This window comes from Orycteropus afer, unplaced genomic scaffold (assembly GCF_000298275.1).
Source record: "Orycteropus afer afer isolate SDZICR_OR568_19922 unplaced genomic scaffold, OryAfe1.0 scaffold00037, whole genome shotgun sequence".
In the NCBI taxonomy this organism is placed as follows: domain Eukaryota; kingdom Metazoa; phylum Chordata; class Mammalia; order Tubulidentata; family Orycteropodidae; genus Orycteropus; species Orycteropus afer.
In genome coordinates, this window is record NW_006921624.1 from 2,886,861 (window position 1) to 2,911,761 (window position 24,901).

Consider the following 24,901-nt stretch of genomic DNA (forward strand, 5'->3'; position numbering starts at 1 on the left):
CATAGTGATACTGCCTCGGAAACCCAAGGAGGGGTTGCTATGAGTTGGGTTTGACTTGATGGCACATAACAACAACAACAACAATTTAGACTGAAGGAGCTTTGGTGAGCAATGTTTAAAGAATTAATCTATTCCCCAAAAGGTTGGCGGTTTGAACCTACCAGCCCCTTCACAGGAGAAAGATGAGACAGCCTGCTTCTGTAAAGATTTTACAGCCTTGGGAAACCCTGTGAGACAGTTCTACTCTGTCCTACAGAGTCGTTATGAGTCAGAATCGTCTCAATGACAGTTTTTTTTTTCTTTTTAATTTAGATGAGAGATCAGAGACATCTGTGTAGATGTATCATTACACTCAACACTGAAGAAGTAGGCAGAGATCTGGGGAAAGAGTGTCCTAGGCAGAGGGAAGGGCATATGCAAACACTCTGAGGTAGAAGCATAGTCTTAGGAGGTAGGGACAAAATGAGCATCTTTATGTGTGATGAGGCCTGGTGGTGTAGTGGATAAGGCATTTGGCTGCTAACCAGAAGGTTAGTGGTTCAAACTCATCAGTGCTCCGCAAAAGAAGATGGGGCAAGCTACTTCCGTAAAGATTTACAGCCTCAGAGACCCAGTGGGGATCGCTGAGTTGGAATCAACTCAATGGCAGTGAGTTTGGTTTGGTTTATGTGTGATGAAAGGAGCCCTGGTAGTACAATGGTTAAGCACTCGGCACTAACCAAAAGGTAGGCAGTTTAAACCCACCATCTGCTCAGTGCTCAGTGGGAGAAAAGACCAGGCAATCGGTTTCTGTAAAGATTTACAGCTTAGGAAGCTCTATGGGACAGTTTTACTTTGCCCTATAAAGTCACTATGAGTCAGAATTATCTGGATAGCACATGACAGTATGTGATGATCTTTGACAACTTAAGTGGAAAACAACTCATTAGTTAATTATATCATACAACTTTCTAAAGGTCACTATGTTCTGGTTCCTTGATGGGAATATAGAATGAAATCAGACCAGACTTGTCTCTTTCCAGACTAATGGGAAGGCTGAGATCTAAACCGATGACATCTATACAGTGCGGCAGATGGATCCTAATAGCAGGATGTCATGCATGTTGGAAGTAAAGGAAGTAATTATTTCTTATATCAATCCTGGCTTGGTTTCTAATCCACAGTAAATTCTCCATTCCTTGAACTCCTAAATTATTTTTATCACCCTGCCTCTTAGTCTTGAGATTCTTCTTGCTTCCTCAGGGACACTGAAGAAAACTTATCCAAGAATGAGATATGTGAGCTGGGTCTGAAGTAGGTTTTTTTTTTTCATTGTGATTTGGGTGAAAACTTACAGAGCAGATTCACTTCACTTTCCATACAGCAGTTCACATATACTTTGTCTCATGGCATTGACTACAATTTACCCCAATGCAACAGCTCCCCTCTCACTTCTTCCCAACAGTCACCTCTTCCCTGTGTCCATCCCTCCATGCACTCCTGCTCCCTAAGCTGTCTCCCTGTGCATAAACAGCCCTTCTTTCTCCCATGATTGTTCTCTCCAAGGAGTGTATCTACTTCAGGTTCAACTTATATGCCTGTCTTTTGTTTGGCCGGAAGCCATAGGTGTGGGTTCAATTCCAGACCTGAAGGGCAGCTAGGGGCTATAGTCTCAGTGCTTCCCCCAGGCTCTATCAGACCCCCAAACCTGTTTCCCCCCTTATTTTTTCCCAAATGATTTTGAGTTTTGTTCCACATTGCTCTCCCTCTCTATCCAGGATCTCTGAAGTAGGGGTTTTCCAGGTAGAGACGCAAAGTAAGGGGAAGTCAAAGCAGAGTGAGCAGTGTGTACAAAGATGTGAAGGTGGGGAGAGCGGGGTGATCCATTCTGAATGACTGGAGACTGGGGCGAGTGGTGGAGAGTGCAGCAGAGGCAGAGATGGGGGTGGTGTCCTGTAGGCCGAGTAAGGTGCTTGGATTTTATCTTGTAGGTGGTGAGAAACAAGGGGAGGTTGCTAAGCAGGACAGTGGCAGGTCTGGTTGCAGAGTGGAGAATGGATGAGGGTGTGGTGGAGACCAGAGGGAGGGAGACCCGTGAAGAGGCTGGTGCAAAGGCCCAGGCTAAAGGCAGAAGCCCACATTAGGGCACTGATAATAGGAATGGACTAAGAGAGGAAAGAAGGAGAGACATTTCCCTGTAAAGCCCCTAAGACTTTAGGTGGTGACAGAATGATTTTAGGGGGCAAAGGAGAGGGATAAGTTAAAAGAAAAAAAGGATCTCTTGAGGTCTTGAAATAGAATCACTCAATGGTTCTTGCCCTAGGCTGCCTTAGGATCAGCAGAGGAACTAATTCCCAGGCCCATCCAGCTGCTCTGCACCAACGTCTCTGGGGCTGAGTCAGGAGCCTGCGTTCTACATAAGCACTGTGGGTATCCGGGCACAGGCAGTCAGATGCCTGTATCTAAAGAAAGCCTGGTGGGCTGTAGGGGAAGAAATGAGAGTGTCTTCTGCTGCTAAAAAGAGGGTTTAGACCTCTTAATTTATGATTTGGACATTTCAAGGCTGTTTATTCACCCAGTGAGACCCTGTATCAAAGCAAAGACACAAGAGCTCAGGGGAGAAGAATGAGGAAAAGGAATCACTTCTCCTGATAATTTCTGTTGTGTTCTTTTCCCCTATTGAGGAGATAAAACCAAAAAACCAAATCCACTGCCAGCAAGTCCATTCTGACTTATAGTGACCCTATAGGACAGGGCAGAACTGCCCCATATATAGGGATTCCAAGGCTGTAAATCTTGACAGAAGACTATCTCATTTTTCTCCTATGGAGCAGCTAATGGGTTTGAACCACTAACCTTTTGGTTTGCAGTCAAATGCCTTAACCACTGCACCGCCAGAGCTCCTTGCTGAGGAAATAGAGGGTGGTAAGTCTCACCTGCAAGCAATAACGGCCACTGTCTTCTCTCTGTCTTCCTAAACTCATCCATTCCCTCCAAATCAAATGTGGCTTCTTCAGTGAAGAGGGTGAGCCCTCACCTTGGATTGGCTTTAAAAATACATGACATATAGCCTGGACTGAAGTCGACAGACACAGGCACTATGCTTTCAACGGATTTCATTTATAATAGACCAGGCCATGGAAATTCTTGGGGATATCATGATCAGAGGTCTCCTTGACCATCATGAGTAAATTTCTCCCACCTAAGATAATGATCATTTCCCCAGAACATTAATGAGGGTCAGATAACCAGTTGATGTAGTTTTTTGGTTGTATCTCTATTACTCTAGTAAAGAAGTTTTTTAAATTTGTACTGAGATGAGTGCTCCAAATCCATACCACAAGTTGGTTATGAAGCTAATCAAAGACATTATCCCCTATGCTGTGAAAAAGAGGATGTGTTATCTACCAACAACTGTGACTGTGGTTTAATTGTTAACATCCAGGGTGCAGGTATCTACACAGGTAGATCACTGTAATATCATTACAAAATAGCCTCATGTTTTTTTTTGAAAAGATGATGCTTAGAATACTACCAGTAACAATTGTTGCTTAAACGCTGATGACTAATCAAGCCTGATACTATCACTGTCTTCTGGTGGAGGAGATGTCTGTGTTTGCTGACTACTCTCCCGACCATTAGAGAGGAAATTTCTGTCCTCAACTCTTTGCCCTACTAGTCTGACAAAATCTGTGAGTAGGACAGAGAAGAGGGAATCTGATGGACATCATAAGTGCATTTTTCAAGGATCAGATGAGGATCGTTCCAACTGAAAAACTAGTAACAGATCCAAAGAACCAGAGTCCATGTCATTTTTAGACATGATGTCTACATTGCTAATGGAAACTATTCTTCTATTTGTTTTGGGTGAGGCTGTTCTGATCCTATACAACCAGCTCATCCCAAAACATTCCAAAAACATCATTCCTTATTTTGTGAAAAAGATAATGGTCAAAAACCAACAGTTGGGATTGTCTTAAATTACTAATTATCGATAGGGCATGTATCTACACAACCAGATCTTCCTGATAGTGTAAAAAAACAGCACCACATATTTTTGGAGACCGCTCCAATTCTATACAAGCAGTTTGTCATGACACCTTCAAGAAACGTCATCATACATCTTATTAAAAAGATGATGTGTTGTCAATCAGCATTTGGGATTGCTGTTTATGTAATTACTAATTACTGACTATGGACGTGTCCACATGGGCAGATCTAAGGGAAACCTTTACAAAACAGCACCACTTGTCTTTTTTGTAAAGCTGATACTAACAGCAGTGATGGAGGCTGAAATACCTCCTATAAACTGAGCGCGCCATGACAGCCAGCCTCTGAAGGACAAGAGATTCGCAGCTTTGCTTCCTCACCAGTTGCTCTCCATTCCCATCATCAACCATTGGACGGACATTTCTGGCCTCATCTCTTTGCTCTGCTCATTTTGCCAAACCCACATGCGTGACAGAGAATACGGATTTGAAACTGAGCAAATAAACATATTACATGACAAAAAGAAAAAGAAAAAACAGACATAATAAGCAAAAGCAGCTGTTACCTAGTCCTCAGCTAGATGGGGTGTTTGTAGGGCTTCTCCATGGTTTCCCCATGCCAGTGAGTTCTCTCTGAGAACAGGACAAGTGCCTCCCCTCTCAGTCTAGAGGTTAGTCCAGGAACGGAAAGATGTTTCTTCCACGGGACGGCTGCTCCCTTAGGGTCTGGAGTTGTCACTCCAACAGAAGACTGAGGCACTTCCCGAAGGCATAGCTCCTAGGGAGGGGTGAGGTACGGTAACCCCTTCAGGCTGGGAGTTATTCCAGGGAGTGTGTATAGGGAGTGGGAAAAACTAGGCCTCTTGTTATCTCGCCTCCATGTGCACCTCTTCAAGTTCTGCGCCATTAGAAACTTCGCTGGGTCTCTGGGTGAAGAGCCCAAGTGGCTTTTTGCCCTCTTCCAAGATGGCCACCGCCGCCTCTGTGACAGGCCTGGTCACGTGGCCACCCCCGCCTATGAGGTCGCTGGGGCTTGGTTGACGATTGTCCCTTTCCAGGCCCCGTCCCTAGGCGGTGACTGCCCTTGTCAACCCGAGCCTGAGCGATCATGGCAACGGGCTCGGGCTGGGAGCGCGAAGCGGCGGTGGCAGCGACGACAGCTTGGTCGTGGGCCGGGGCGGCGGAGCGGCGGCGGCGGCGGCACTGGCACTGGCACCGGCCCTGAGCACCATGCTGCCGGGCAGCGCCGAGAGGCAGCAGGCGGCGGGATGGGAGGCGGAGGCGGAGGCGGAGGCCGCGGCCGCGGAGGAGGCTGCTGAGGAGCAAGTCCACGTGGAAGCTGGCGCGGCCGGGGAGCCCGAGTGCAAGACCGGGGGCAAGCTGCTCAGGGACCTGGCCCCGGCGCGGCCCCGGGCGGCCGAGGAGGGAGACGCCCGCGACGCCCCGCGGCCGTCGCCTTCGCTACCCCAGTCCAAAGGCGCTCCCGCGCGGGGCCGCTGCCCGCACGGCAAACCCAGGGGCAAGGGCCGAAGCTGCAAGCGGGGCTCGGGCCGCCGTCCTGACGAGTCTCGCGCTCGGCGGCCAGTCACCGTGGACAGCTCCAAGGCCAGGACCTCCCTGGACGCTCTGAAGATCAGCATCCGCCAGCTCAAGTGGAAGGAGGTGAGGCCCGGCCCGCCGCGCGGGCACAGGGGGGTAGACAGGACGACCTCAAAGGACCCGGCACTGCCCAGGCAGGTCAGCGGGCAAAGGTCGAGTTCCTGCTGTGCGCCACGCTCGAGCCTGCTTGTCAACCACAGTCTGCTCATCCCAAAGTCACTTCCTCCAAGAAAGCTTCCCAGACCCTTCCAGACCAAGTCAGCCACTGTGCTCTGGCTTTTTATATATATGGTCTCCAGCTTTCTGCACTCTCTCTTCACACTGTCGTTATTTGCTTATATCCCTGTCTAATCCACCTGTTTGTGAGACCCTGGGGCCCAGGACCCTGTCTCCTTCATATATCCATTTTAAGTTACATTTGTTTAGCACTTATTGTGACACTCTTGGGCAGTTTAACAGTTTGTACTTTGGAGACAGGCCCACCTAGGGTCTCACTACAGCCGGCCACTTAGCTGTGTGACCTTGAGCAAGTTGCTTTACCTCTTAAGCCTATTTTCTTCCCCTATAAAGTGAGTCAATACTACCTAGTAGTTAAGACTCCCTGCTTAATGTATGCATACAGCACAAGTATGCTATAAATGATCACTAATCTTACCACTCTCTGCTCTCATTTCCCCTCCAAAACCACCATCATCATGATGATACTGTCACCATCATCATCAGCGCAGGATGCACTGTATTTCATGTTCCAGGCCTTGGCATATAGTAGGTGTCAGTAAGTGGTGGGTGAACAAATGAATGAAGAAATGGGTTTTTCATCTCTGAACCCATTTTAGATCTGGTGGGTGCTCGGAAGAAGCACCAATTACATCCAGAGACGGTGTTGCAGTTTGGTTAAGTGTATCAAGCCATTTGACTTTATTTGCAACAGAGTAGGTCTGAATATGCTTTGGGTAGTGCCAGGATTGCAGTTTAGGATTAGGTTGGTCTGGATATTTAGGCCCAGTTGCAGCAGGTAGCATGAGGACTTTGGTACCTATCCCTGTGCCTTGGCTACGGCAGGTTCAGTAATGGCTTTACGAAGTTGGAACGTAAGGAGAGACAGTTGCAGAAAGGATTGATGTGGTCAGAAGGTTCATGTCGCAGCAGGAAGGAGTCATGTGGTTTGTCCAGATGTCAAGAATCAGGCAGGGCAGACTTCCAGTTGGGCAGGAGGTCACCATTGGGGAAGTCTGACCCCCAGTGCCAGGCCCCTGAGCCTTGGGGCTTGGGATTCAGGGGAGGACTTTCATGCCTGTGGAATCTGGGGAGAGCACTTTCGATTCTGCAGCATTAAGGTTTATGGACAGGGTTTCAGGTCCAGGCTGGAGATAGGAGGGACAGAACAAGATAAACTGGAGAACTCCTAAGTGCCACGTCCTAGTGAACAGAGAACCCTGGGACTGAAACCAGGCTGTGGAGTCAGGCAAGGCTGGCTGGCCCAAGCAGGGCCTGTGCTTCACCCTGTGGGACACGAGTGGGCTGGGTCTTGTTCTTTAAGAGAGATAGGCCCAGACGGACTCAGAACTTAGCAGGCAGTCATTGCAGCCTAGGTTCATTCATTCATTTAGTAAGTGTCCCTGTGGAGGTGCCAAGTTCTGTGCTGGGCCCTGGGAGTCAAAGATGGCGATGATGTAGCCTTTGCCCTCACAAGTAAAGAAAAAAATTGCAATAATTATAGGACTTTTTCTGCTGCTTCCCGAAATGCTCTTTTCCCAGTTACTTGCTTGGCTTACTGTCACTTCTTCAGATCTGATCAAATGTCACCTCCTCAGAGAAGCTTGGCCATCAGTCTCCAACTCTTGCTCTTCTTTATCTATTTTTCTCATAGCACTTAACTCTACCTAACATTATATTATGTATTGTTTGTTTATTGTCTGTTCCCCTCACTAGAATGTAAGCTCCATGAGGGCAGGGGCCTTGTTTTATTTCCTGTTGTATCCTCAGGTATTTGGCACATAGAAGTTGCTCAATAAATATTTGTTGAATGGATGAATATATTATGTGATGAGTGTTTCTCTGTATAGGTAAAGGTGTAAGTGCTGTGGGAGGTAGCTGTGGAAGGGCTTCTAACAGCAAGACTGGAGGAGACACACCTGGGCTGAGACTTGAGTGCTGGAAATGACTGGGAGTTAGCGAGGGCCTGTGGCTTCTGGATCGTTGGTGGAGGGAGTAGGATGATCAGAGCCGAGGCACACCTCTGGGCTTTGCAGGTTGTTCAGTGTGGCTGGATCATGAAGTGGGAGGCGGATGGTGAGGCTGGAGAAGTGAGTAGGGGTCAGGTCGTGTCTCCCACCATGGGATTTGGACTTTTCCTGGAGGCTTTGTGAGCCATTACAGAATTTTAAGGTTCTTCCATTTTTCAGCTGTACTATTTAGGGCAAGTCAGTGTAACTCTTTTGTCCTCAGATTTTCTATCTGTAAAATGGGGGTGAATAGAGCTAGTTTAGTGGTTCCCAGTTAAAGCTAGTTCTTTACTTCTGCACCCCACATAGTGGTAATGTTAATTTATAAGAGACCCTTGTGTTGGTGGGCAATTTCTAAGGCACTTGATGTCGCAGCTCCCTAAACCCCGCTGTACCTTTTTCTTACTTTCAGAAAGCATATTGACATGTAAGTGGAGATACTCATATTTCAAGACCTAACTTGCTGTCAACAATAAGACTTTACTATTAGACAAGTTGTTATTATTTACTTAGTCACTTTTTCCCATTGGTCTGTGAAGTCCTGAGGGCAGGACTGGAGTCTGACTTGTTCACTGTGTGTCCCCTATGTCCAGCACATGGTCAATATATATTCACCAAATGAATGAATAAAAGACTTGCAACAGAGCTCACATCTCATCTTGACATCCTAGAATGTGGTGTTTGAAAAATGGCAGACTAGATACTCTTCTAACCCATGATCCTGTTATTCTTTGTATTTACTGCAAAGTTGACTACGTGACCACATGGATATAAATCAGGTACCAAGAAAATGCAAACACACACCCTCTGCAGGCCTTAGTTTCTTCATGTATTACAAGGGTGCATTGGATCAAGTCATCTCTGAAGTACCTCCCAGCATTGACGTTCTAGGGGTGGGGATATCTGCTGTGGGCTGGGCAGCAAGGGATTGGGCAGCAGTGTCCTTTGCGTGTAGAGCTGTGTTGCTGCTGCAAGGTTTGGGAGTACCTGGTTTGGGGAAGGTAAGAAATAAGGTCATGGCCGCCAACCAGAGTGGAAGTTCTGTGTCTCCTTTTGAGGAGCTGTATATAACACAGTCCACTTAACAGGGCAGCACTGAGTCAGCATGTGAATTTAGAAGTTTGCTTCAGCTGCAGGGCACAATCTCCCCCTTTCCTTCGTTATCCTTTATTCCACATTCATTTAACAACAGGGATAATGAGCCCTTACACAGGTCTTTGCTAGGCCCTGTTCTAAGTGCTTTACATGTATAGACTGACTTGATTCTTACAAAAACCCAATAATAAGTTCCTTATTGTCACCTTTTTAAAGATGAGGAAGTTGAAATACACAGAGGTTAAGTAACTTATCCAATGTCACACAGCTAGTAAGTGGCAGAGCTGGCACTTGACAAGGGCTTTCCATTAGGCACCAGCACTCGTCTCCACTGCTCTCTGTGAGCAGACCCTGGGTTAGGAACTGGAGATACAGACATCAATGGGGGATACTTCTTTCCCTCAAGGAGCTCCCAGTCCAGAGGGACCCAAAATCAAAACCAAACCCACTGCCATCAAGTTGATTCCAAACCATAGTGATCCTAAAGGACAGAGTAGAACTGCCCCATAGGGTTTCCAAGGCTGTAAATCTTTATGGAAGCAGACCTCATTTTTCTCCCATGGAGCAGCTGATGGGTTTGAATCGTCGACATTTTTGGTTATGAGCCAATGCTTTAACCACTGCACCACCAGAGCTCCTCTCCAGAGGTCAGATATGTCAAATAGATAACTGCAGTCCAGTCTGGTGTGGCAGTGTTAGAGGTGAGCACAGGGGACTGTTGGCATCCTGAGAAGGAGTGTCCCTTCTGTAGAGAAGTGTGGGCTATTGGAGGTGATGCATGGACTGAGTTTGTAAACAATAGACAGAAGGTAGCCAGGGAGTTGAACGGGCAAATGGCACCCCAGACATAGTATGAGCAAAGGCAGGGAGTGTTGACCAAGATCTTTACTCAGGGAGTGCAGTGGAGGGTGGAGAGAGAGAAAGGAGGAGCCAGGTCACGGAGGACTTTGAAGGGCATGCCAAGAAGCTTGTGCTTCAGGATGACTGTGCTCACAGATTGCTTGCCATATATAGACCGAGCCTCCCTTGCCCACTCTCCTTCAGTTTCTAGAGAGCCATGCCAACTGTCTGATGATTCAGCTTTCAGGCACATCCATTCTGGGTCAAGTCTTATCCAACTGAGTCCACGATTTCAAACTTGTTTCTCAAGGGAACATTCCTAGACATTAGCTCTGCCAACTTGTAGACCATACTAAAAATTTATTCTAGAATAGCGGAATCATGTGACAGGGTCACCACTGAAGTTGCTACGTGAAAGAGAGGCATAGTTCCAGGTTCAAAGAAAATGCTCAATAAATATGTATGGAGCTGTGTGGTCCTCTTCCAGTTGTGTGAGTTTCTCTCCCCATCCCTTGCCATAGTCTATCCTCATTAATGAAAACCTTAGAGAAAAGAATACCATAGAGAACAGAGGCCACTATTGTTGTGAGCTACCCTCCTTGGAGATGTGGGCTTTGTATATGGGCACGCTGGTGCCATGGACACCAAGTCATATGACCAGGAACACTGAGAGATTTGATAGAGGGACATTTGTTGATAAGAGTTGACAAAAGCCCTGCCCTGAGATCTGTAATTCTGTGTGATCTCTTTGTTTGCAGACTCCAGATTATGAGTTGATTTCTGAAATTTATCCAGCTTTTATTCAGAGCACATATACCAGTATTATATCACCCAACTTATAATTTGCATAATATTAATTACTATTTATTAAATATCTTCTGTGTGTTAGGCACTATATTGGAGTCCCTGGATGGCACGAATGATTAAGTGCTTAACTTTTAGCCAAAAGGTTGATTTGAACCCACCCAGAGGCTCCTCAGAAGACAAGTGTTCACAGCCCTGAAGGCCCTATGGAGCAGTTCCACTCTGCACATGTGGGGTCACCATGAGTCGGAATCACTCACCAGCAACTGACAACAATTACAAGGCACCGTGCTAAGTGCTTTCTGCTCATTAAATTGTATCAAGCATTTACCATGGATTATTCTATTTATCTCTGAGGTAGATCCTTTTATCATCTCCAATTTACAGATGAGGAAACTGAGGTTTAGAGAGAGAGAGGTTGGGACAGGCCAGCCCAAGGCCCAGGGCTAAAAAGCTGTAGAGGCAGCTAGGCTTGTGCTCACAGCCAGCATACAGTTGTACACCACCGTCTTCCTTGCTAATCCTTTGTTAAAAACCACCCTGCAGGGAGTTATTCTCTTATTGTAATCATCCCCAGATAACAATTGAAAAAGCTGAGTGAGAGAGACAGCGTTCAAACCATCATCTGTCTCGTTCCAAAGCGTGTGTATAGTGTGTTAGATAATTCTACACTCCTTAACCCTCCATTCCCCGTCTGACGCGTAACTCTTAAATGACAGTGGAGGTGCTCCAAACCAGCAGAGTGACACTCAACTGAGACTTAAAATAAAACACGTTGAAATGTACCCTGCCTGGCAGGGGGAGTACTGGGTGCCTGTGCCGTCCGAATCCCGTCTTGATGGTGCCCACAGAGAAGTGATCCGATGCCATTTGACTAGCGAGTTGCTTGCTCCTCCACGGTATGTGAGCCTACTCTTTGAGTCACTCAGCCTAAGATTCCTTCTGGAAGGAGGACGGGGAGAAAATACAAATGTATATATAGTTCAACCTTCCCCCTCCCTTCTGGTTTCAATGATAGTCATTGTGAGTTACTTCCTATTTTTTGAAAATAGCATTATGTTTAAGAACGGTTTATATCCTATTCCATCAAATGTTTCACTTCAACAGACATGTAATTTTAATGTCTAATCCACTAGAATTTTGCCTTTGCAAGCTTATCATTCTATAAAAATCACAATTCACTACCACTTATACTGTGTACAATATGTGTAATAGCTGCATGAATTCATACTAACTTAAAGGAACTAAATAGTCCATTAGAAGCCAATAAATTCCAGAGGCTCACATTCAAGTTCTATAAGTACTACAAAATTAAAGTTTTGCTTTTTTCAGCAGGTGCTGCAATTGCTAGAGCTGTTTTCTGTGTCACGAAACATACACTTCATAGTATCTCAGTTTTGGAAGCGCCTCAGCAAATTTTGGATTAGCGGAAGTTGAATGCAAACATTCAATCCTGTGTTTTCTTTTTCTTTTAAATCTATTCCCTGAGAAAGACATAACGGTAAAGGTAATTGGCCACCCTCTAAATACTTTCTCTCTAAAGAGGAAGTGTTGTGTCCTGGAATTAGCAGGGCGTTGGAATCAGACAGATGTGAGTTGAAACCCTTGTCACTAACTACTTGTGTCAGTAAACTGATGGTGAATTAAAACACAGAACTTCTCTGAACCTCAATTTGTTCATCTGTGAAAAGGGGCTAGTGTTACTTAACTTGCTGAATTTGTGTGACGTTAAATAAGGGAATATTTGTAAATTGCCTTAATCTAATGCTTGCTACACTGTAAGTACTTAGTTAATGCAGTGGTTAAGCATTCAGCTGTTAACTGTAGGGTGGGTGATTTAAACCTACCAGTCACATTGTGAGGCAAAGACATGACTATGTTTCTGTAAAGAAACCCTATGGGGCAGTTCTCATCTGTTCTGTGGGCTGACTTTGAGTTGGAATTGACTTGATGGCAATGAATCTATTTGGTAATTATGAACATTGCTTATTTGATCTACTTTTTAAGAACTAGGAAAAAAAAAACTATTATAGAAAGTAGTCTGTTTGTGTAGGCCACTGGTTAACCAGAACAGATATGAAGAGGCATTTAAATCGTTGAACAGATATTTTTGTGTCCTACTTTGTGCTAGGCTATGTTTGGGCTCTTGGGATACAGCAGATAACAAAAACACATAAAGATAAGGAAGTTACATTAAAAAAAATTGTGATGGTAAAATCTATGTTGTTCTTGTTGTTATGTGCCCTCGAGTCGGACCTGACTCATAGCAAGCCCTCCTTGGATTTCTGAGGCAGTATCACTATGGAAGTAGATTGCCCAGCCTTCCTTCCGAACAACGGTAAAATCTATAATAACAAAAAATTTAACATTTTAACTATTTTGAAGTGTACAATGCAGTGACAGTAGTTATACTTACCTTGTTGTGCAATCATACCGCTAGGTAGTGAGAACATTTTTTCATCACCCCAAGCAGAAACTCAGGACTCATTTTCTCTTCCCCAACTCCCTGGTGACCACTATTAAACTTCTTTCTCAATGCGTTTGCGTGTTCTAGATAGTTCATATAAGTGGGATCATACAATGTTGGTCCTTTTATGTCTGACTGACTTCACTTAGATAGGTTTTCAAGGTTCATCCATGTCACAGTATGCATCAGAACTTCATTTCTTTTTATAGCTGAATAATATTCCACTCTATGGTTATAACACATTTTGTTTATCTATTCTTTTGTTGATGGACACTTGGGCTGTTTCCACCTTTCGTCTACTGTGAGTAATGCTGCAATGAACATTGGTGTACAAGTCTGTTTGAGAACTTGCTTTCAAGTTTTTTTGGGGGGTGTATACCTAGTGCCTAGAGCATTGACTGCTAACCAGAAGGCTGGCGGTTCAAACCCACCAGCCACTCCTTGGAAGGAAGATTGAGCAGTCTGCTTCTGTAGTGATACTGCCTCGCAAACCCAGGGAGGGGTCACTATGAGTCGCATTCGAGTTGAGGGCAGTGAGTTGGATTTTTTTTTTTTAGCTTTATACCTAACAGTAGAATGGCTGGATTGTGTGGTAATTCTGTTTGACTTTTTTGAGGAGCCACTAGACTGTTTCCCACTGCAATTGCACCATTTTACATTCCCATCAGCAACGGATGCGGGTTCCAATTTCATCATGTCTTCTTCAACACTTGTTGCTTTCCATTTTTCTGATACTCGCTATTACTGGTTGAATTATGTCCCGCCAAAATACATGTTGTAAATCTTGACCCCTATACCCGTGGTCAGAAAGATAGGGTAATCTACTTCTGTAAAGATTTACAACCTCAGAAACCCAATGGGGGTCGCTGTGAGTCAGAATTGACTTGATGGCAGCGAGTGTAATTTTTTTGTTATAGTACATTTTGAAATTAGGACGTGTAAGTTGTTCTACCTTGTTCTTCTTTATCGGGGTTGTTTTGGCTACTCGGGCCTCTGACAATTCCATATAAATTTGCGGATCAGCTTTTCTGTTTTAGCAAAAAAGGCTGTTGGGGTTTTGGTAGGGATTGTGTTAAGTCTGTAGATTCCTGTGGGTAAGTGTTGGCATCTTAACAATATTAAACCTTCTAGTCCAGAAACATAGGACATATTTCTATTTATATAGGAATTCTTTAATTTTTTTCAGCAATGTTTTAAAATTTTCAGGGTACAAGTCTTTTACCTCCCTCTTAAATTTATTCCTGGGTATTTTGTTTCCTTAGATGCTATAGTAAATTGAATTATTTTCTTAATTTCATTTTCAGATGAGTCATTGCTGGTGTATAGAAACTGAACTGACTTGTGTGTTGCATTTTTGTCCCTCAACTTTGCCGAATTTAGTTATTAGCTCTAGTAATTTTCTTGTGGGTTCTTTTTTTTTTTTTTTTAATATAGAGACTTGTGTTATTTGACAGTTTTACTTCTTCCTTTCCTATTTGGATGCCTTTAATTTTTTTTTTTTTTCTTGCCTAATTGTTCTGTCTAGAACTTTCAGAACAGTGTTGAATGGCAGTAGTGAAAGCAAGCATCCTTGCCTTATTCTTGATTTTAGGGGAAATGCTTTCAGTCTTTCACCATTGAGTAAGATTGTTTCTGTGGGTATTTTATAAATGCCTGCAATCTACTTCCATAGTGATACCACCTCAGAAACCCAAGGAGGGGTCGCTATGAGTTGGATCCGACTCTATGGCAGTGAGTTTGGTTTCTGTTTTTGGTTTTTATCATGTTGAGGAATTTTCCTTCTATTCTTAGTTGGCTGAGTATTTTCATCATGAAAGGATGTTGAATTTTGTCACTTCTTTTTCTGCATTGAGATGATGATGTGGTTCTTGTTCTATTAATGTGGTGTATTACACTTTCTTATGTTGAACCACACTTGAATTCCTGAGATAAATACCACTTGATCATAGTGTATAATCCTTTTAATATACTGTTAAATTTATTTTGTTAGTATTTTATTGAGGATGTAAAAACTCCAGATTCATGAGGAGTATTGGTTTGTTGTTTTCTTTTTTGTGATGTCTGTATCTGGCTTTAGTATTGGGTAATGCTGGCCTCACAGAATGAGTTAGGAAGTGTTTCCTCCTCTTCTATTTTTTGGAGGCATTTGAGAAGGATTGGTGTTAATTCTTTTTTAAACGTTGGATAGAATTCACCACTGAAACCACCTGGCCCTAGAGTTCTCTTAGTTGAAAGAGATAGTGAAATTTTAAATGAATATCAACTTCAATGTAGTTTGGGTTTAAACTATTTTTCAGTAATATTTATTTAAAGGATTTTTTTTTTTTTTCCTTTTTAAATAAAGTTTAAAAATTTTGTGAGGTTAATTGAATTTTTAAAGGCTTCCATTCTGGGCTTGTTTCATATCTCATTTTGGTGTATTAATTATATAAGTTACTACGGGAAACTTATTTTAGCTATTTGAATGACATCAGTAACTTAATTTTTGTGTTCACAAAACAAATAAGATGACTAGTTCACAGGAGAGAACTGAGGTTATTGTATGTAAATGTACCCATTAGCTGCAGGAGGAGATGTGAATTTTCTGAGCTGATTTCTTCTGAATTTCATCTGTAAGTAGTGCTCCCCACTGATCCTGGAAACACCATAGCCAGACATTTGCGCCTTGGCTCTGTCATATAGTGGCTTTGTGACCCTGGAGAAGTTGTTTATCTCCTTGAGCCACAGTGTCTTCATTTCTAAGAATGAGCATAAAATACTCACTAGGGTTGTTGTAAGGATTAAATTGGGAAATAGTTAAAGCACCTGGTGCTTTAAAGAAGGAATAAATGCTGGTTTGAGTTTCCCTGCTGAATTTCTATGACATCTTAATTTAAAGTTTTAGCGAAACAAAACAAAACAAAAGATGGTGTGAATGGGAAAATAACCATTCTTCAAAATGAATTTTAAACCCCTCCTTTTCCTTGTGGTTGATCCTCAGAAGCTGAGTCATGTCCCTGAGACTCCTCAGCAAAGGTTATCATTTTGCTGGCGAGAACAATTACCGTATTCTCTATTCCGGATAGATTAACATCTCTCTCTCCTTACATCAGGTTGTGCCTTCCCTTAATGGTGCCTCTGCTGCTGTTCAGGTACATGTTTGATTCCCTGGGTATTTTGAACCAGTATCTAGTAATTTTTATAAATACTTTGTCATAGTAGGCATTTCTGGTGGTCCCTTCTCTTCTCCCATCTGCTTCTATGTCATATGAATAAAAACCTTCATCCTTAATGAACCTGGGAGAATAGAGCAGCTTCTCTCCTGTGTAGTTATCCCTAGTGCCTTAGTTATCTAGTGCTGCTATAGAAGAAATAGCACAAGTAGATGGCTTTGACAAACAGAAATTGATTCTCTCCCACTTTAGAAGGCTCGCAATATGAATTCAGGGTGCCAACTCCAGAAGAAGGCTTTCTCTCTCAGTCAGTTCTGGAGGAAGGTCTTTGTCTCCTTAGCTTCTGCTTCCTGATTCCTTAGAGATCTTTATGTGTCTTGGCATCAATCTTCCTATGATCTAGGAGGTTCTCAGCATTGGGACCCTGGATCCAAAAGACATGCTCTGCTCCCGGCTCTTCTTTCTTGGTGGTAGTGAGGTCCTCTTCTCTCTGTTCACTTCTTTCTACTTTTATCTCTTGTAAGATAAAAGGTGTGACTGAAGCAAGAGTGTGTTTTGAGTAAGGGTGTGACTTAAATAAGGGTGTGACTTGAGTAAGAGAGGCACACTAATCTGCCTCATTCACATACAGAAATTATGATTCGCAACACATAAAATGGAGGATAATTACATCAAATCAAAAAATGGGGGACAACCGCACAATGGCCTAGCCAATTTTGGGGGGGACACAAGTCAATCCATGACCTAGGTATGGCTTTACTTTTCAAATAAGTTCTTCTGTACATCTGCCTAGAACTTCTTTGAAGGCCAGTTTCCATGTTTGGTTCTTTATGCCCACAAGGAGATTTTGTTTCTCATTGGAATTTTTAGAAAAGCAACAAATAGAACATTTTTTGGACATCTTATATTACTAACAAATACTTTTTTAAAAGTTCCAAAAAGCAATATGTACTTAAAAAAAATGTATACAGTTCTCAAGTGTAGAAAATAAAAACTGAAAGTCTCCATTTTCAGCTTCCTTCCTTTCCCTCTTTCCCTCTAATCCCACTTCTTGGAGGTAATACGAGGATTACAGTTTCATACGTATCTTTCCAGATTATTTTTTCTTATTCCTCTCTGTGTCAGGGCTGACCAAGTTGTGCTTTAGTAACAACACCTGCAGAAATATCAGTGGGTTAACACAACAAAAGTTCACTTCTTGCTCAGTGTGGTGTGCTCAGTGTGGGCTCAGTGTGGGCTGGTGATGGGGACAAGGGGTGGGTCACTCATCTTGGGTTTTCAGAGACCCAGGCTTCCATGAGACACATGCTTCCATGAGATCGCTGAGGACAAAGGAATGTGGCCAACTGGGAGCTGGCTCTTAAAACTTCTACCTGGAAGTAGCACATCACTTTTGCTCTCATGTCATTTGCCAAGGAAGTCAACATGGTCATGCCTAACTTCAGGAGACAGAGGAGATGTACAATCCTCCTATTCTGTAAAGGGGAGAATCAGAACAGTCAGTGAGTCATGCTGATGACTACTACGATGTGTCATATGTAGAGACACAGAGATACATATATATTATTGTTGTTTTGTTGTTGTTGTTGTTACCCCGACTCAGAGCGACCCCTCCTTGGGTTTCTGAGGCAGTATCACTATGGAAGTAGATTGCCCAACCTTCCTTCTGAGGAGTGGCTGGTGGGTTTGAACCACCAGCCTTCTGGTTAGCAGTCAAGTGCTTTAGGCACTATGCTACCAAAGCTCCCACATATCTATTATAGATAAATATATATATTTTTTAACAAAAATGCTGCAGTCACACAATATATATAAACCAAAACCAAAAACCAAACTCATTGGCATGGAGCTGGATCCGACTCATAGCGACCCCTCCTTGAGTTTCCAAGGCAGTATCTCTGCGGAAGTAGATTGCTCAACCTTCCTTCCGAGGAGTGGCTGGTGGGTTTCAACTGCCAGCCTTCTGGTTAGCAGTCAAATGCCTTAGGCACTGCGCCACCAGAGCTCCCACACAATATAGATAGTGTTTAAGAAATGCTCTTATTAGCAGTACATCATGGACATCTTTCTATGTTAGAACATACAGCTTTATTTTGTTTTCATAACAATTTAGTAGTTCATTTTATGGGTGTACCAACATTCATTGACGGATGTTGTTTTTATGTTTTTCCTTTTATTTACAGATGGTGGTGCAGTAACACTAACTAGCTCTTGTTCCAGGGGACCATACTGCCCATCTGAGTACAGTATGATTTCCTTGTGTCTCAGAAATGATATCACCCAACGTTAGTATTTTCTTAAGTCATTCAGTACAGGAATGGGCTTTCAGTCTAGATGTTAGTTTTATTTAAAAATCACATTCCTCACTTATGTAAATAACCCTTGCACATTGGTTAAAGTATTTTAAAATTACAAAAGAATGAAAAAAATTTATAAACCCACCATCACAATGCAATCACTCTTGATTGTGAAGTATTTCCTTCCAGTATTTCTTCTAGGCATGTATTTTTGTTTTACAAAGCTGACATAATTTTATTTTATTATTATGTTAATAATAATGCCCAAATTATAATTTAAGCATTTTCCCATTGCTATACAGACTTTTCTTAAGTGTCATTTTAATTGCTGCAAAATACCTCATTCAGTGGAATATATTTCAGAATTTATTTCATATTATTGCATGTTTAGATCTATTTTTCTTTCAAAAAATTTCCTGGAGTGCTTCTTTGTACAAAGATCTTTTTGTATATTTCATATTATTTTCTTAGGATAACTTTCTGGAATGGAAGAATTGGGTCAAAGGACCTGTATATTTTAAGGGTTTTGAAATGTATTATCAAATTATTTTCCAAAAGCGTTGTAACAATTTATACTCAACAGTGTACGGGAGTACCTAGAAATACTTACGTTTGAAGCACATAATGGCGAACACTGGAGAAGAGAGTGAAGCAAATGAGTCTTCTCTAACCTGTGGACTCTGTTCACCAAACACTTAATTCTAATCATCAGTGCCTAGTTCAAAGCAGGGCACTTGAAATAGCTGTATTGGTGAAGCTGTTATGTCTAAACTGAAACAGCCATATCAAAAGGTAAAGTCACTCTTTTTGATTTTCAAATAGTGTGCTCAGTAGACATGCTTGACTTTTTCTCCATCCTTGACCCTCTCTTCCCACATCTAACTCCTTACCCATTCTTGATTTCCTACTCATGGGGTAAGGCTTAAGCATTTTGCACACAATCGGCAAATGAGACTGCTGAATGTTTCAGTAGGTTGTTTCTTAGGTTTTGTCAGAATGTCTCTGGTGTGAAAAAAAAAAAAGGATACATTAAAAACTGTATTCAAATGTCATATGCCAACATAAACTGTTAGGGAAAGGCATATCGAAGCCACAGTGAAATACTACTTCATACCCACTGTACACATTGCCGTCGAGTCGGATCCGACTCAGAGCGACCCCTCCTTGGGTTTCCGAGGTGGTAGAACTACAGAAGTAGATTGCCCAACCTTCCTTCTGAGGAGTGGCTGGTGGCTTTGAACCGCCAGCCTTCTGGTTAGCAGTCAAGTGCCTTAGGCAATATGCTATACCCACCGTAGTTGTTATTAAACTCACTGTCGATTCTGACTCATAGCGGCTCCCACTGGGTTTCCAAGGTGGTAAGTCTTTATGAAAGTAGATTGGCCTATCTTCTTTCTGCGAAGCGGCTAGTGAGTTTGAACTGTCAATCTTCTGGTTAGAAGTCTAATGCCTTAGGCACTGCGCCGTTAGGTGCCATTGAATTGGTTTTGACACATAGTGACCCCATGTGACAGAGTAGAATTGCCCCACGGGGTTTTCTAGGCTGTAATCTTTATGGGAGCAGATCTCCAGGGCTTTCTCCCATGGAGCCACTGGGTGGGTTTGAATTGCCAACTTTTTTTTTTTTTATTATTTTTATTGTGGTTTGGGTGAAAGCTTATAAAGTGAATTGCCAACCTTTTTGTTAGCAGCTTAACTGTTGTGCCACTAGGGCTTCCTTGATGGGTTATAATAATAATAACAAAAATAATGGAAAATAACAAGGGAGGATGTAGAGAAATTGGAACCCTCATGCATTGTTGATGGGAATGTAAAATGGTGCAGCCACTATGGAAAAGAGTTTGGTGCTTCCTTAAAGAAATTAAATATAGAATTACCATATGACTCAACAATTTCACTATTAAATATTTACCTAACATAATTGAAAAGAGGTATTCAAACAAAAACTTTTCACTAATGTTCATAGCAACATTATTCATAATAGCCAAAGAGTGGAGCAACCTTGTTGTGCAGTGAATTACGTCTAGCCATAGTCTTTGTAACTCCCACCACATGACTGGGTGGGACTATGCAAATGTGAGGTGCTTGTGGCCCACCAAGCAGATTGGAAGCTTGGCCCCCAAGCTTGCTAATAATGCAAATAAGGTACATGGCACCCTTGTGGGGGTGGAGTCAGTTTTGCCATCTGCTAGGCTTAAAATGAGCCATCTCAGAGGTAGAAAGGGGTTATCTTCTTACCATCAAGAAAGAAAAGCCAGCAGTGGAATCTGTCTGTTGGACCTGAGATCCCTGTGCTGAACGTCCTTGATCCAGGAGACAGAGATCGGTGACACCAGAGATGGCAAAAAACAGCAGCAGAGAAATGGCAGCATAGAGGCAGCAGAACCAAGAGGCTGGCAGGAGACAGAGCAGTGGGCTTCCGGCCCACAGAGCGAGCAAGCGGAGGGAGTGCCTTCCTGCAGGAGGCTTACTGGGAGAGTGGGGTGCCTCTCTCAGCACCTATTGGCACCACTAGAAGAGTTTTGTAACACTTGCCCAAGCCAGGGCAGAGGCCACATTGAGGGGCCCAGAGCCAGGGAGAAGCTTTCTGGAGGCATAGCTGAGAAGAAGCTGTCCTGATCGAAGAACTGTATCTTGAGTTGCCTATTTCTTCCCTACTAACCTCCATAATCGTGAGTAGTATGTGTGAGTTCTATGTGTGGCCAGTGCATGGAATTATCGGACCCAGCAGAGAAGCAGGGATTGCTGTGTGGGAGGGACAGTTGGTGTCAGATTTGGTAAAAAGGCTGGAGGGCAGTGGCATGTCTGACCTTCGTCTCATAGCAATCAGACCTAGGCTGGTGTTGTTGATTTTGATACTCCTCCCATCTCGTGAAGTTAAAGGAGGTCAGACCCCACTGCCACGCCCTTTTTACAAACCTAAATGCCCGTCAGCTGATGAACAGATAAACAAAATGTGGTATATCCATAAAATAGAATATTATTCAGCTGTAAAAAAGAAGTAAGTACTGGTATGTGTTGCAATGTGGATGAACCTTTAAAAAATTATGTTCAGTGAAAGAAGCCAGTTTAGAAAAAAAAACACACATATTGTGTGATTTCATTTATATGAAATATTCAGAGTAGGCACATTTCTAGAGAGTAGAGCTGGTGGGGAGGTTGGTTTGGGAGGGAAATGGGGAGTTACCTCTAATGGGTACAGAGTTTTGTTTTGGAGTGATAAAAGTGTCCTAAAATTGATTGCAGTGTTATTTGCACAACTCCATGGATATACTAAAAACCATTGAATTATATACTTCAAATAGGTGAATTGTATGGTATGTGAATTATATCTCAATAGAGCTGCTAAAAAATTGCATTTGCCTCTCTAGTTCTTGGGAGCCTTGGTAGCACAGCAGTTTAATGTTCAGCTGCTACCCAAAAGGTTGGCAGATGGAACCCGCCAGCCGATCTATGGGAGAAAGCATTGGCAGTCTGCTTCCAGAAGGATTTACAGCCTTGGAAACCCCATGGGGCAATTCTACTCTGACCTGCAGGGTCAACGTGAGCAGAATCGACTTGACAGCAGTGGGATTTTGCTTGTTTTATCTAGTTCTCGTCATTGAATAGTACCTGGCTTTTAGGTACTAATCGGAAATATGTTTTAGGGAGTCCCATAAGTTCAGTGCTCTCTGTCATTAATTCAGTATTGCAGTTTTGCCTTGGGCACCTTTATCTAAAGGAATCTTGTCCTGGTGGCACAAAGTAGTGGCAGCTGTGATAGACTCCAAACTTTGTTCATAAGAGTGAGTTTGCTTCTTTCTTTCAGAGATTTCAACAGTTACCTGAAGGATACAATTCAGGATACTAATGCAGGCTCCATATGAAGCCCTTCTTGCCCCGGGAGGGAGGATAGCATGGCTGTTGAAGGTACGGGCTAAGGATCCTCACAGATAAGGGTTTGAGGCAACTCAGTGTGCAAACTTGGGCACGTTTTACTCTGAGTCTCAGTTTCTATAAAATGAGCATTTATCAACTATACGTCTTGGAGTTTTGGTTGCCAATTTAAAAAAGATATAATCCTGTGAAGGGCTTAGCTTGTAATACCTGCTACATATTAAAGGCTCTCTCAGTTTGCTGTAGTATATTTATTACCATCTGGCACGAAGCCTCTCTTGCCTTGTGCCTGTACTCTCTGCCTTGACTGTACATGCCCCTGCCACCACATTGCTTGTCCTCTTGAGCCTCGTGCTTTTCCTTCTCCCTACTGTGCTTTCTTCCTTTCTTCGGCTTACTCTTACATGTTCTTCAAGAATCAGCTCATATGCAGCTTTTCCACAAGTCTTCCCTTACTCCCACCTGTGGCTCAGCTAAGAACCTTTTCTTGCTCACCTACAGTGTTTTAAAATAGCACAGTTGATTAGTCTTTTCAAAGAAGCAACTGTTGCCTTCATTGCTCTTTTCCATTGTTTCATATTTCACAATTTTCTTTTTAAATCATTTTTATTCTACATTTTTTAAAACAGTAGAATGTAACCAAAGAATTCTAACCCAACCAATTGTATTATATTCTTTTAGAGATTAGTATGTTAACAGAAAGGTGTAGTTCACATAGATTCTAAACAGGGCAGTTCCAGCAGGAATTTATTAGTGTTTCTCGGACACTGAGTATATATCTGGAAGACACAAGATTTGGGCTACTAGAGAGAGTCCTTGAATGTGATAGCCTCAGACTTTACTCACACTCTGGATGGCATACTTCTTTTCTTTTTTCCCACTCTGGGCCAGGCACCGTGAGAGGTGCTTTATGAATTTAATTCATTTACTCCTCAAGGTGGACTCTGTGAAATGGTATTATCATCAGCACTTTAAGGATGAAGAAACTGAGGCACAGAGAAGTTAAGTCATGAAGTTGGTAGGTGTTTGATGCAGGCTCCCAAATCTGGGGTGTATAGCCAGACACTATGCTAATGCTGTGAACCGGGGTTCCCCTCAATGTCTTGGTTTCCTGACAGCAATGTTTATTTTTTGCCTTCCCCTTCACCCAAGTTATTATGTGTCTTCCCACTAGTTAGTTGTTTACCTTCCCTTTCCCATCCACCATCAAAGAATATTTCTTTTTTTGTGAAACCCTTGTCTTAACTTTTTACAATAGTGGTCTTCTATAATATTTGTTCTTTTGTGATTAATTTCACTCAGCATAATGTCCACTAGGTTGATCCATGTTATGAGATGTTCCATGGATTGATTTATTCTTTAACATTGTATAATATCCCATTGCACGTATGTACCATAGTTTGTTGATCCATTTCTCCATTGATGGGCATTTAGATTGTTTCCAGTTTCTGCTATTGTGAACAGTGCTGTGATGAACATGAGTGTCCATGTATCTGTTCTGGTCATTGATCTTACTATTTCTCTAGGATATATACCTAGTAGTGGGATTGCTGGAACATATGGTATTTTTATTTCCAGCTTTTTAAGGAAATGCCATACTGTTTTCCACAGTGGTTACACCATTTTACAGTCCCACCAACAGGGTCTGAGGGCTCTAGTCTTTTCACAACCTTGCTAGCATTTGTTATTTTCTGTTTTACTGAGCTTTACTATTAGTGCTGGGGTGAGATGAAATCTCGTTGTTGTCTTGGTTTGTGTCTCTGTAAAGGCTAATGATCACAAGCATTTCTTTATGTGTTTGTTAGCTGCCTGAATGTTATCTTTGCTGAAACATCTGTTCGTGTCCTCTGCCCATTTTTAAATTGTATTATTTGTCCTTTTGTTGTTAAGGGTTGAAGTTATCTATACATTTTAGAGATGAGCCCCTTGTCCAATATGTCATTGCCAATTTTTTTCCCCCAGTATGTGCATTCTTTATTGGTTAAATCTTTTGATGCACATAAGTGTCTAATTTTTAGGAGGTCCCAGTCACTTATTTTGTCTTCTGGTGTTTGTGTGTTTTAGTTATATTTCATAATGTTTTTATGCCCTGAATTAGGGCACCTGTGTTTGTCCCTATTATTTTCTTTGATGGTCTTTATGGTTTTAGGTTTTACATTCAAGTCTTTTGATCCAACTTGTTTGTTTCTGTATATGGTATGAGATATGGGTCTTATTTCATTTTTCTGCAAATGAATATCCAGTTTTGCCAGCACCTAAAGGCTGGCAGTTCGAACCCACCAGCCAGTCCTCGGATGAAAGATTGGGCAATCTACTTCCGTAGAGATACTGCCTTAGAAACCCAAGGAGGGGTCACTATGAGTCTAATCGACTCGACAGCAGTGAGTTTGGTTTTTGGTTTATCTTTTCCCCATTTAGTGAGTTTTAGCCTTTTGTCAAAGATGAGCTGTCTATATATGTCTATAGATGGATTTATTTCTGGGTTCTCAATTCTGTTCTATTGGTCTGTATGTCTGTCATTGTACCAGTATTAGGCTGTTATAACAATTGTGGCTATGTAGTAGGTTTTTTTTTTTTT

General features: G+C 42.5%; 1 protein-coding gene across 1 annotated transcript in view; it reads left to right on the forward strand.

Annotated features, from left to right (window-relative positions):
• The first annotated feature begins 4,919 nt into the window (after positions 1-4,919).
• Positions 4,920-24,901, forward strand: part of TTLL11 (tubulin tyrosine ligase like 11) — a 336,895-nt gene continuing 316,913 nt past the window's right edge. The window contains exon 1 of the mRNA XM_007936749.2: positions 4,920-5,630. Coding sequence (XP_007934940.2) covers positions 5,199-5,630 — 432 coding nt within the window. The 5' untranslated portion in view covers positions 4,920-5,198. The remainder of the gene's footprint in view (positions 5,631-24,901) is intronic.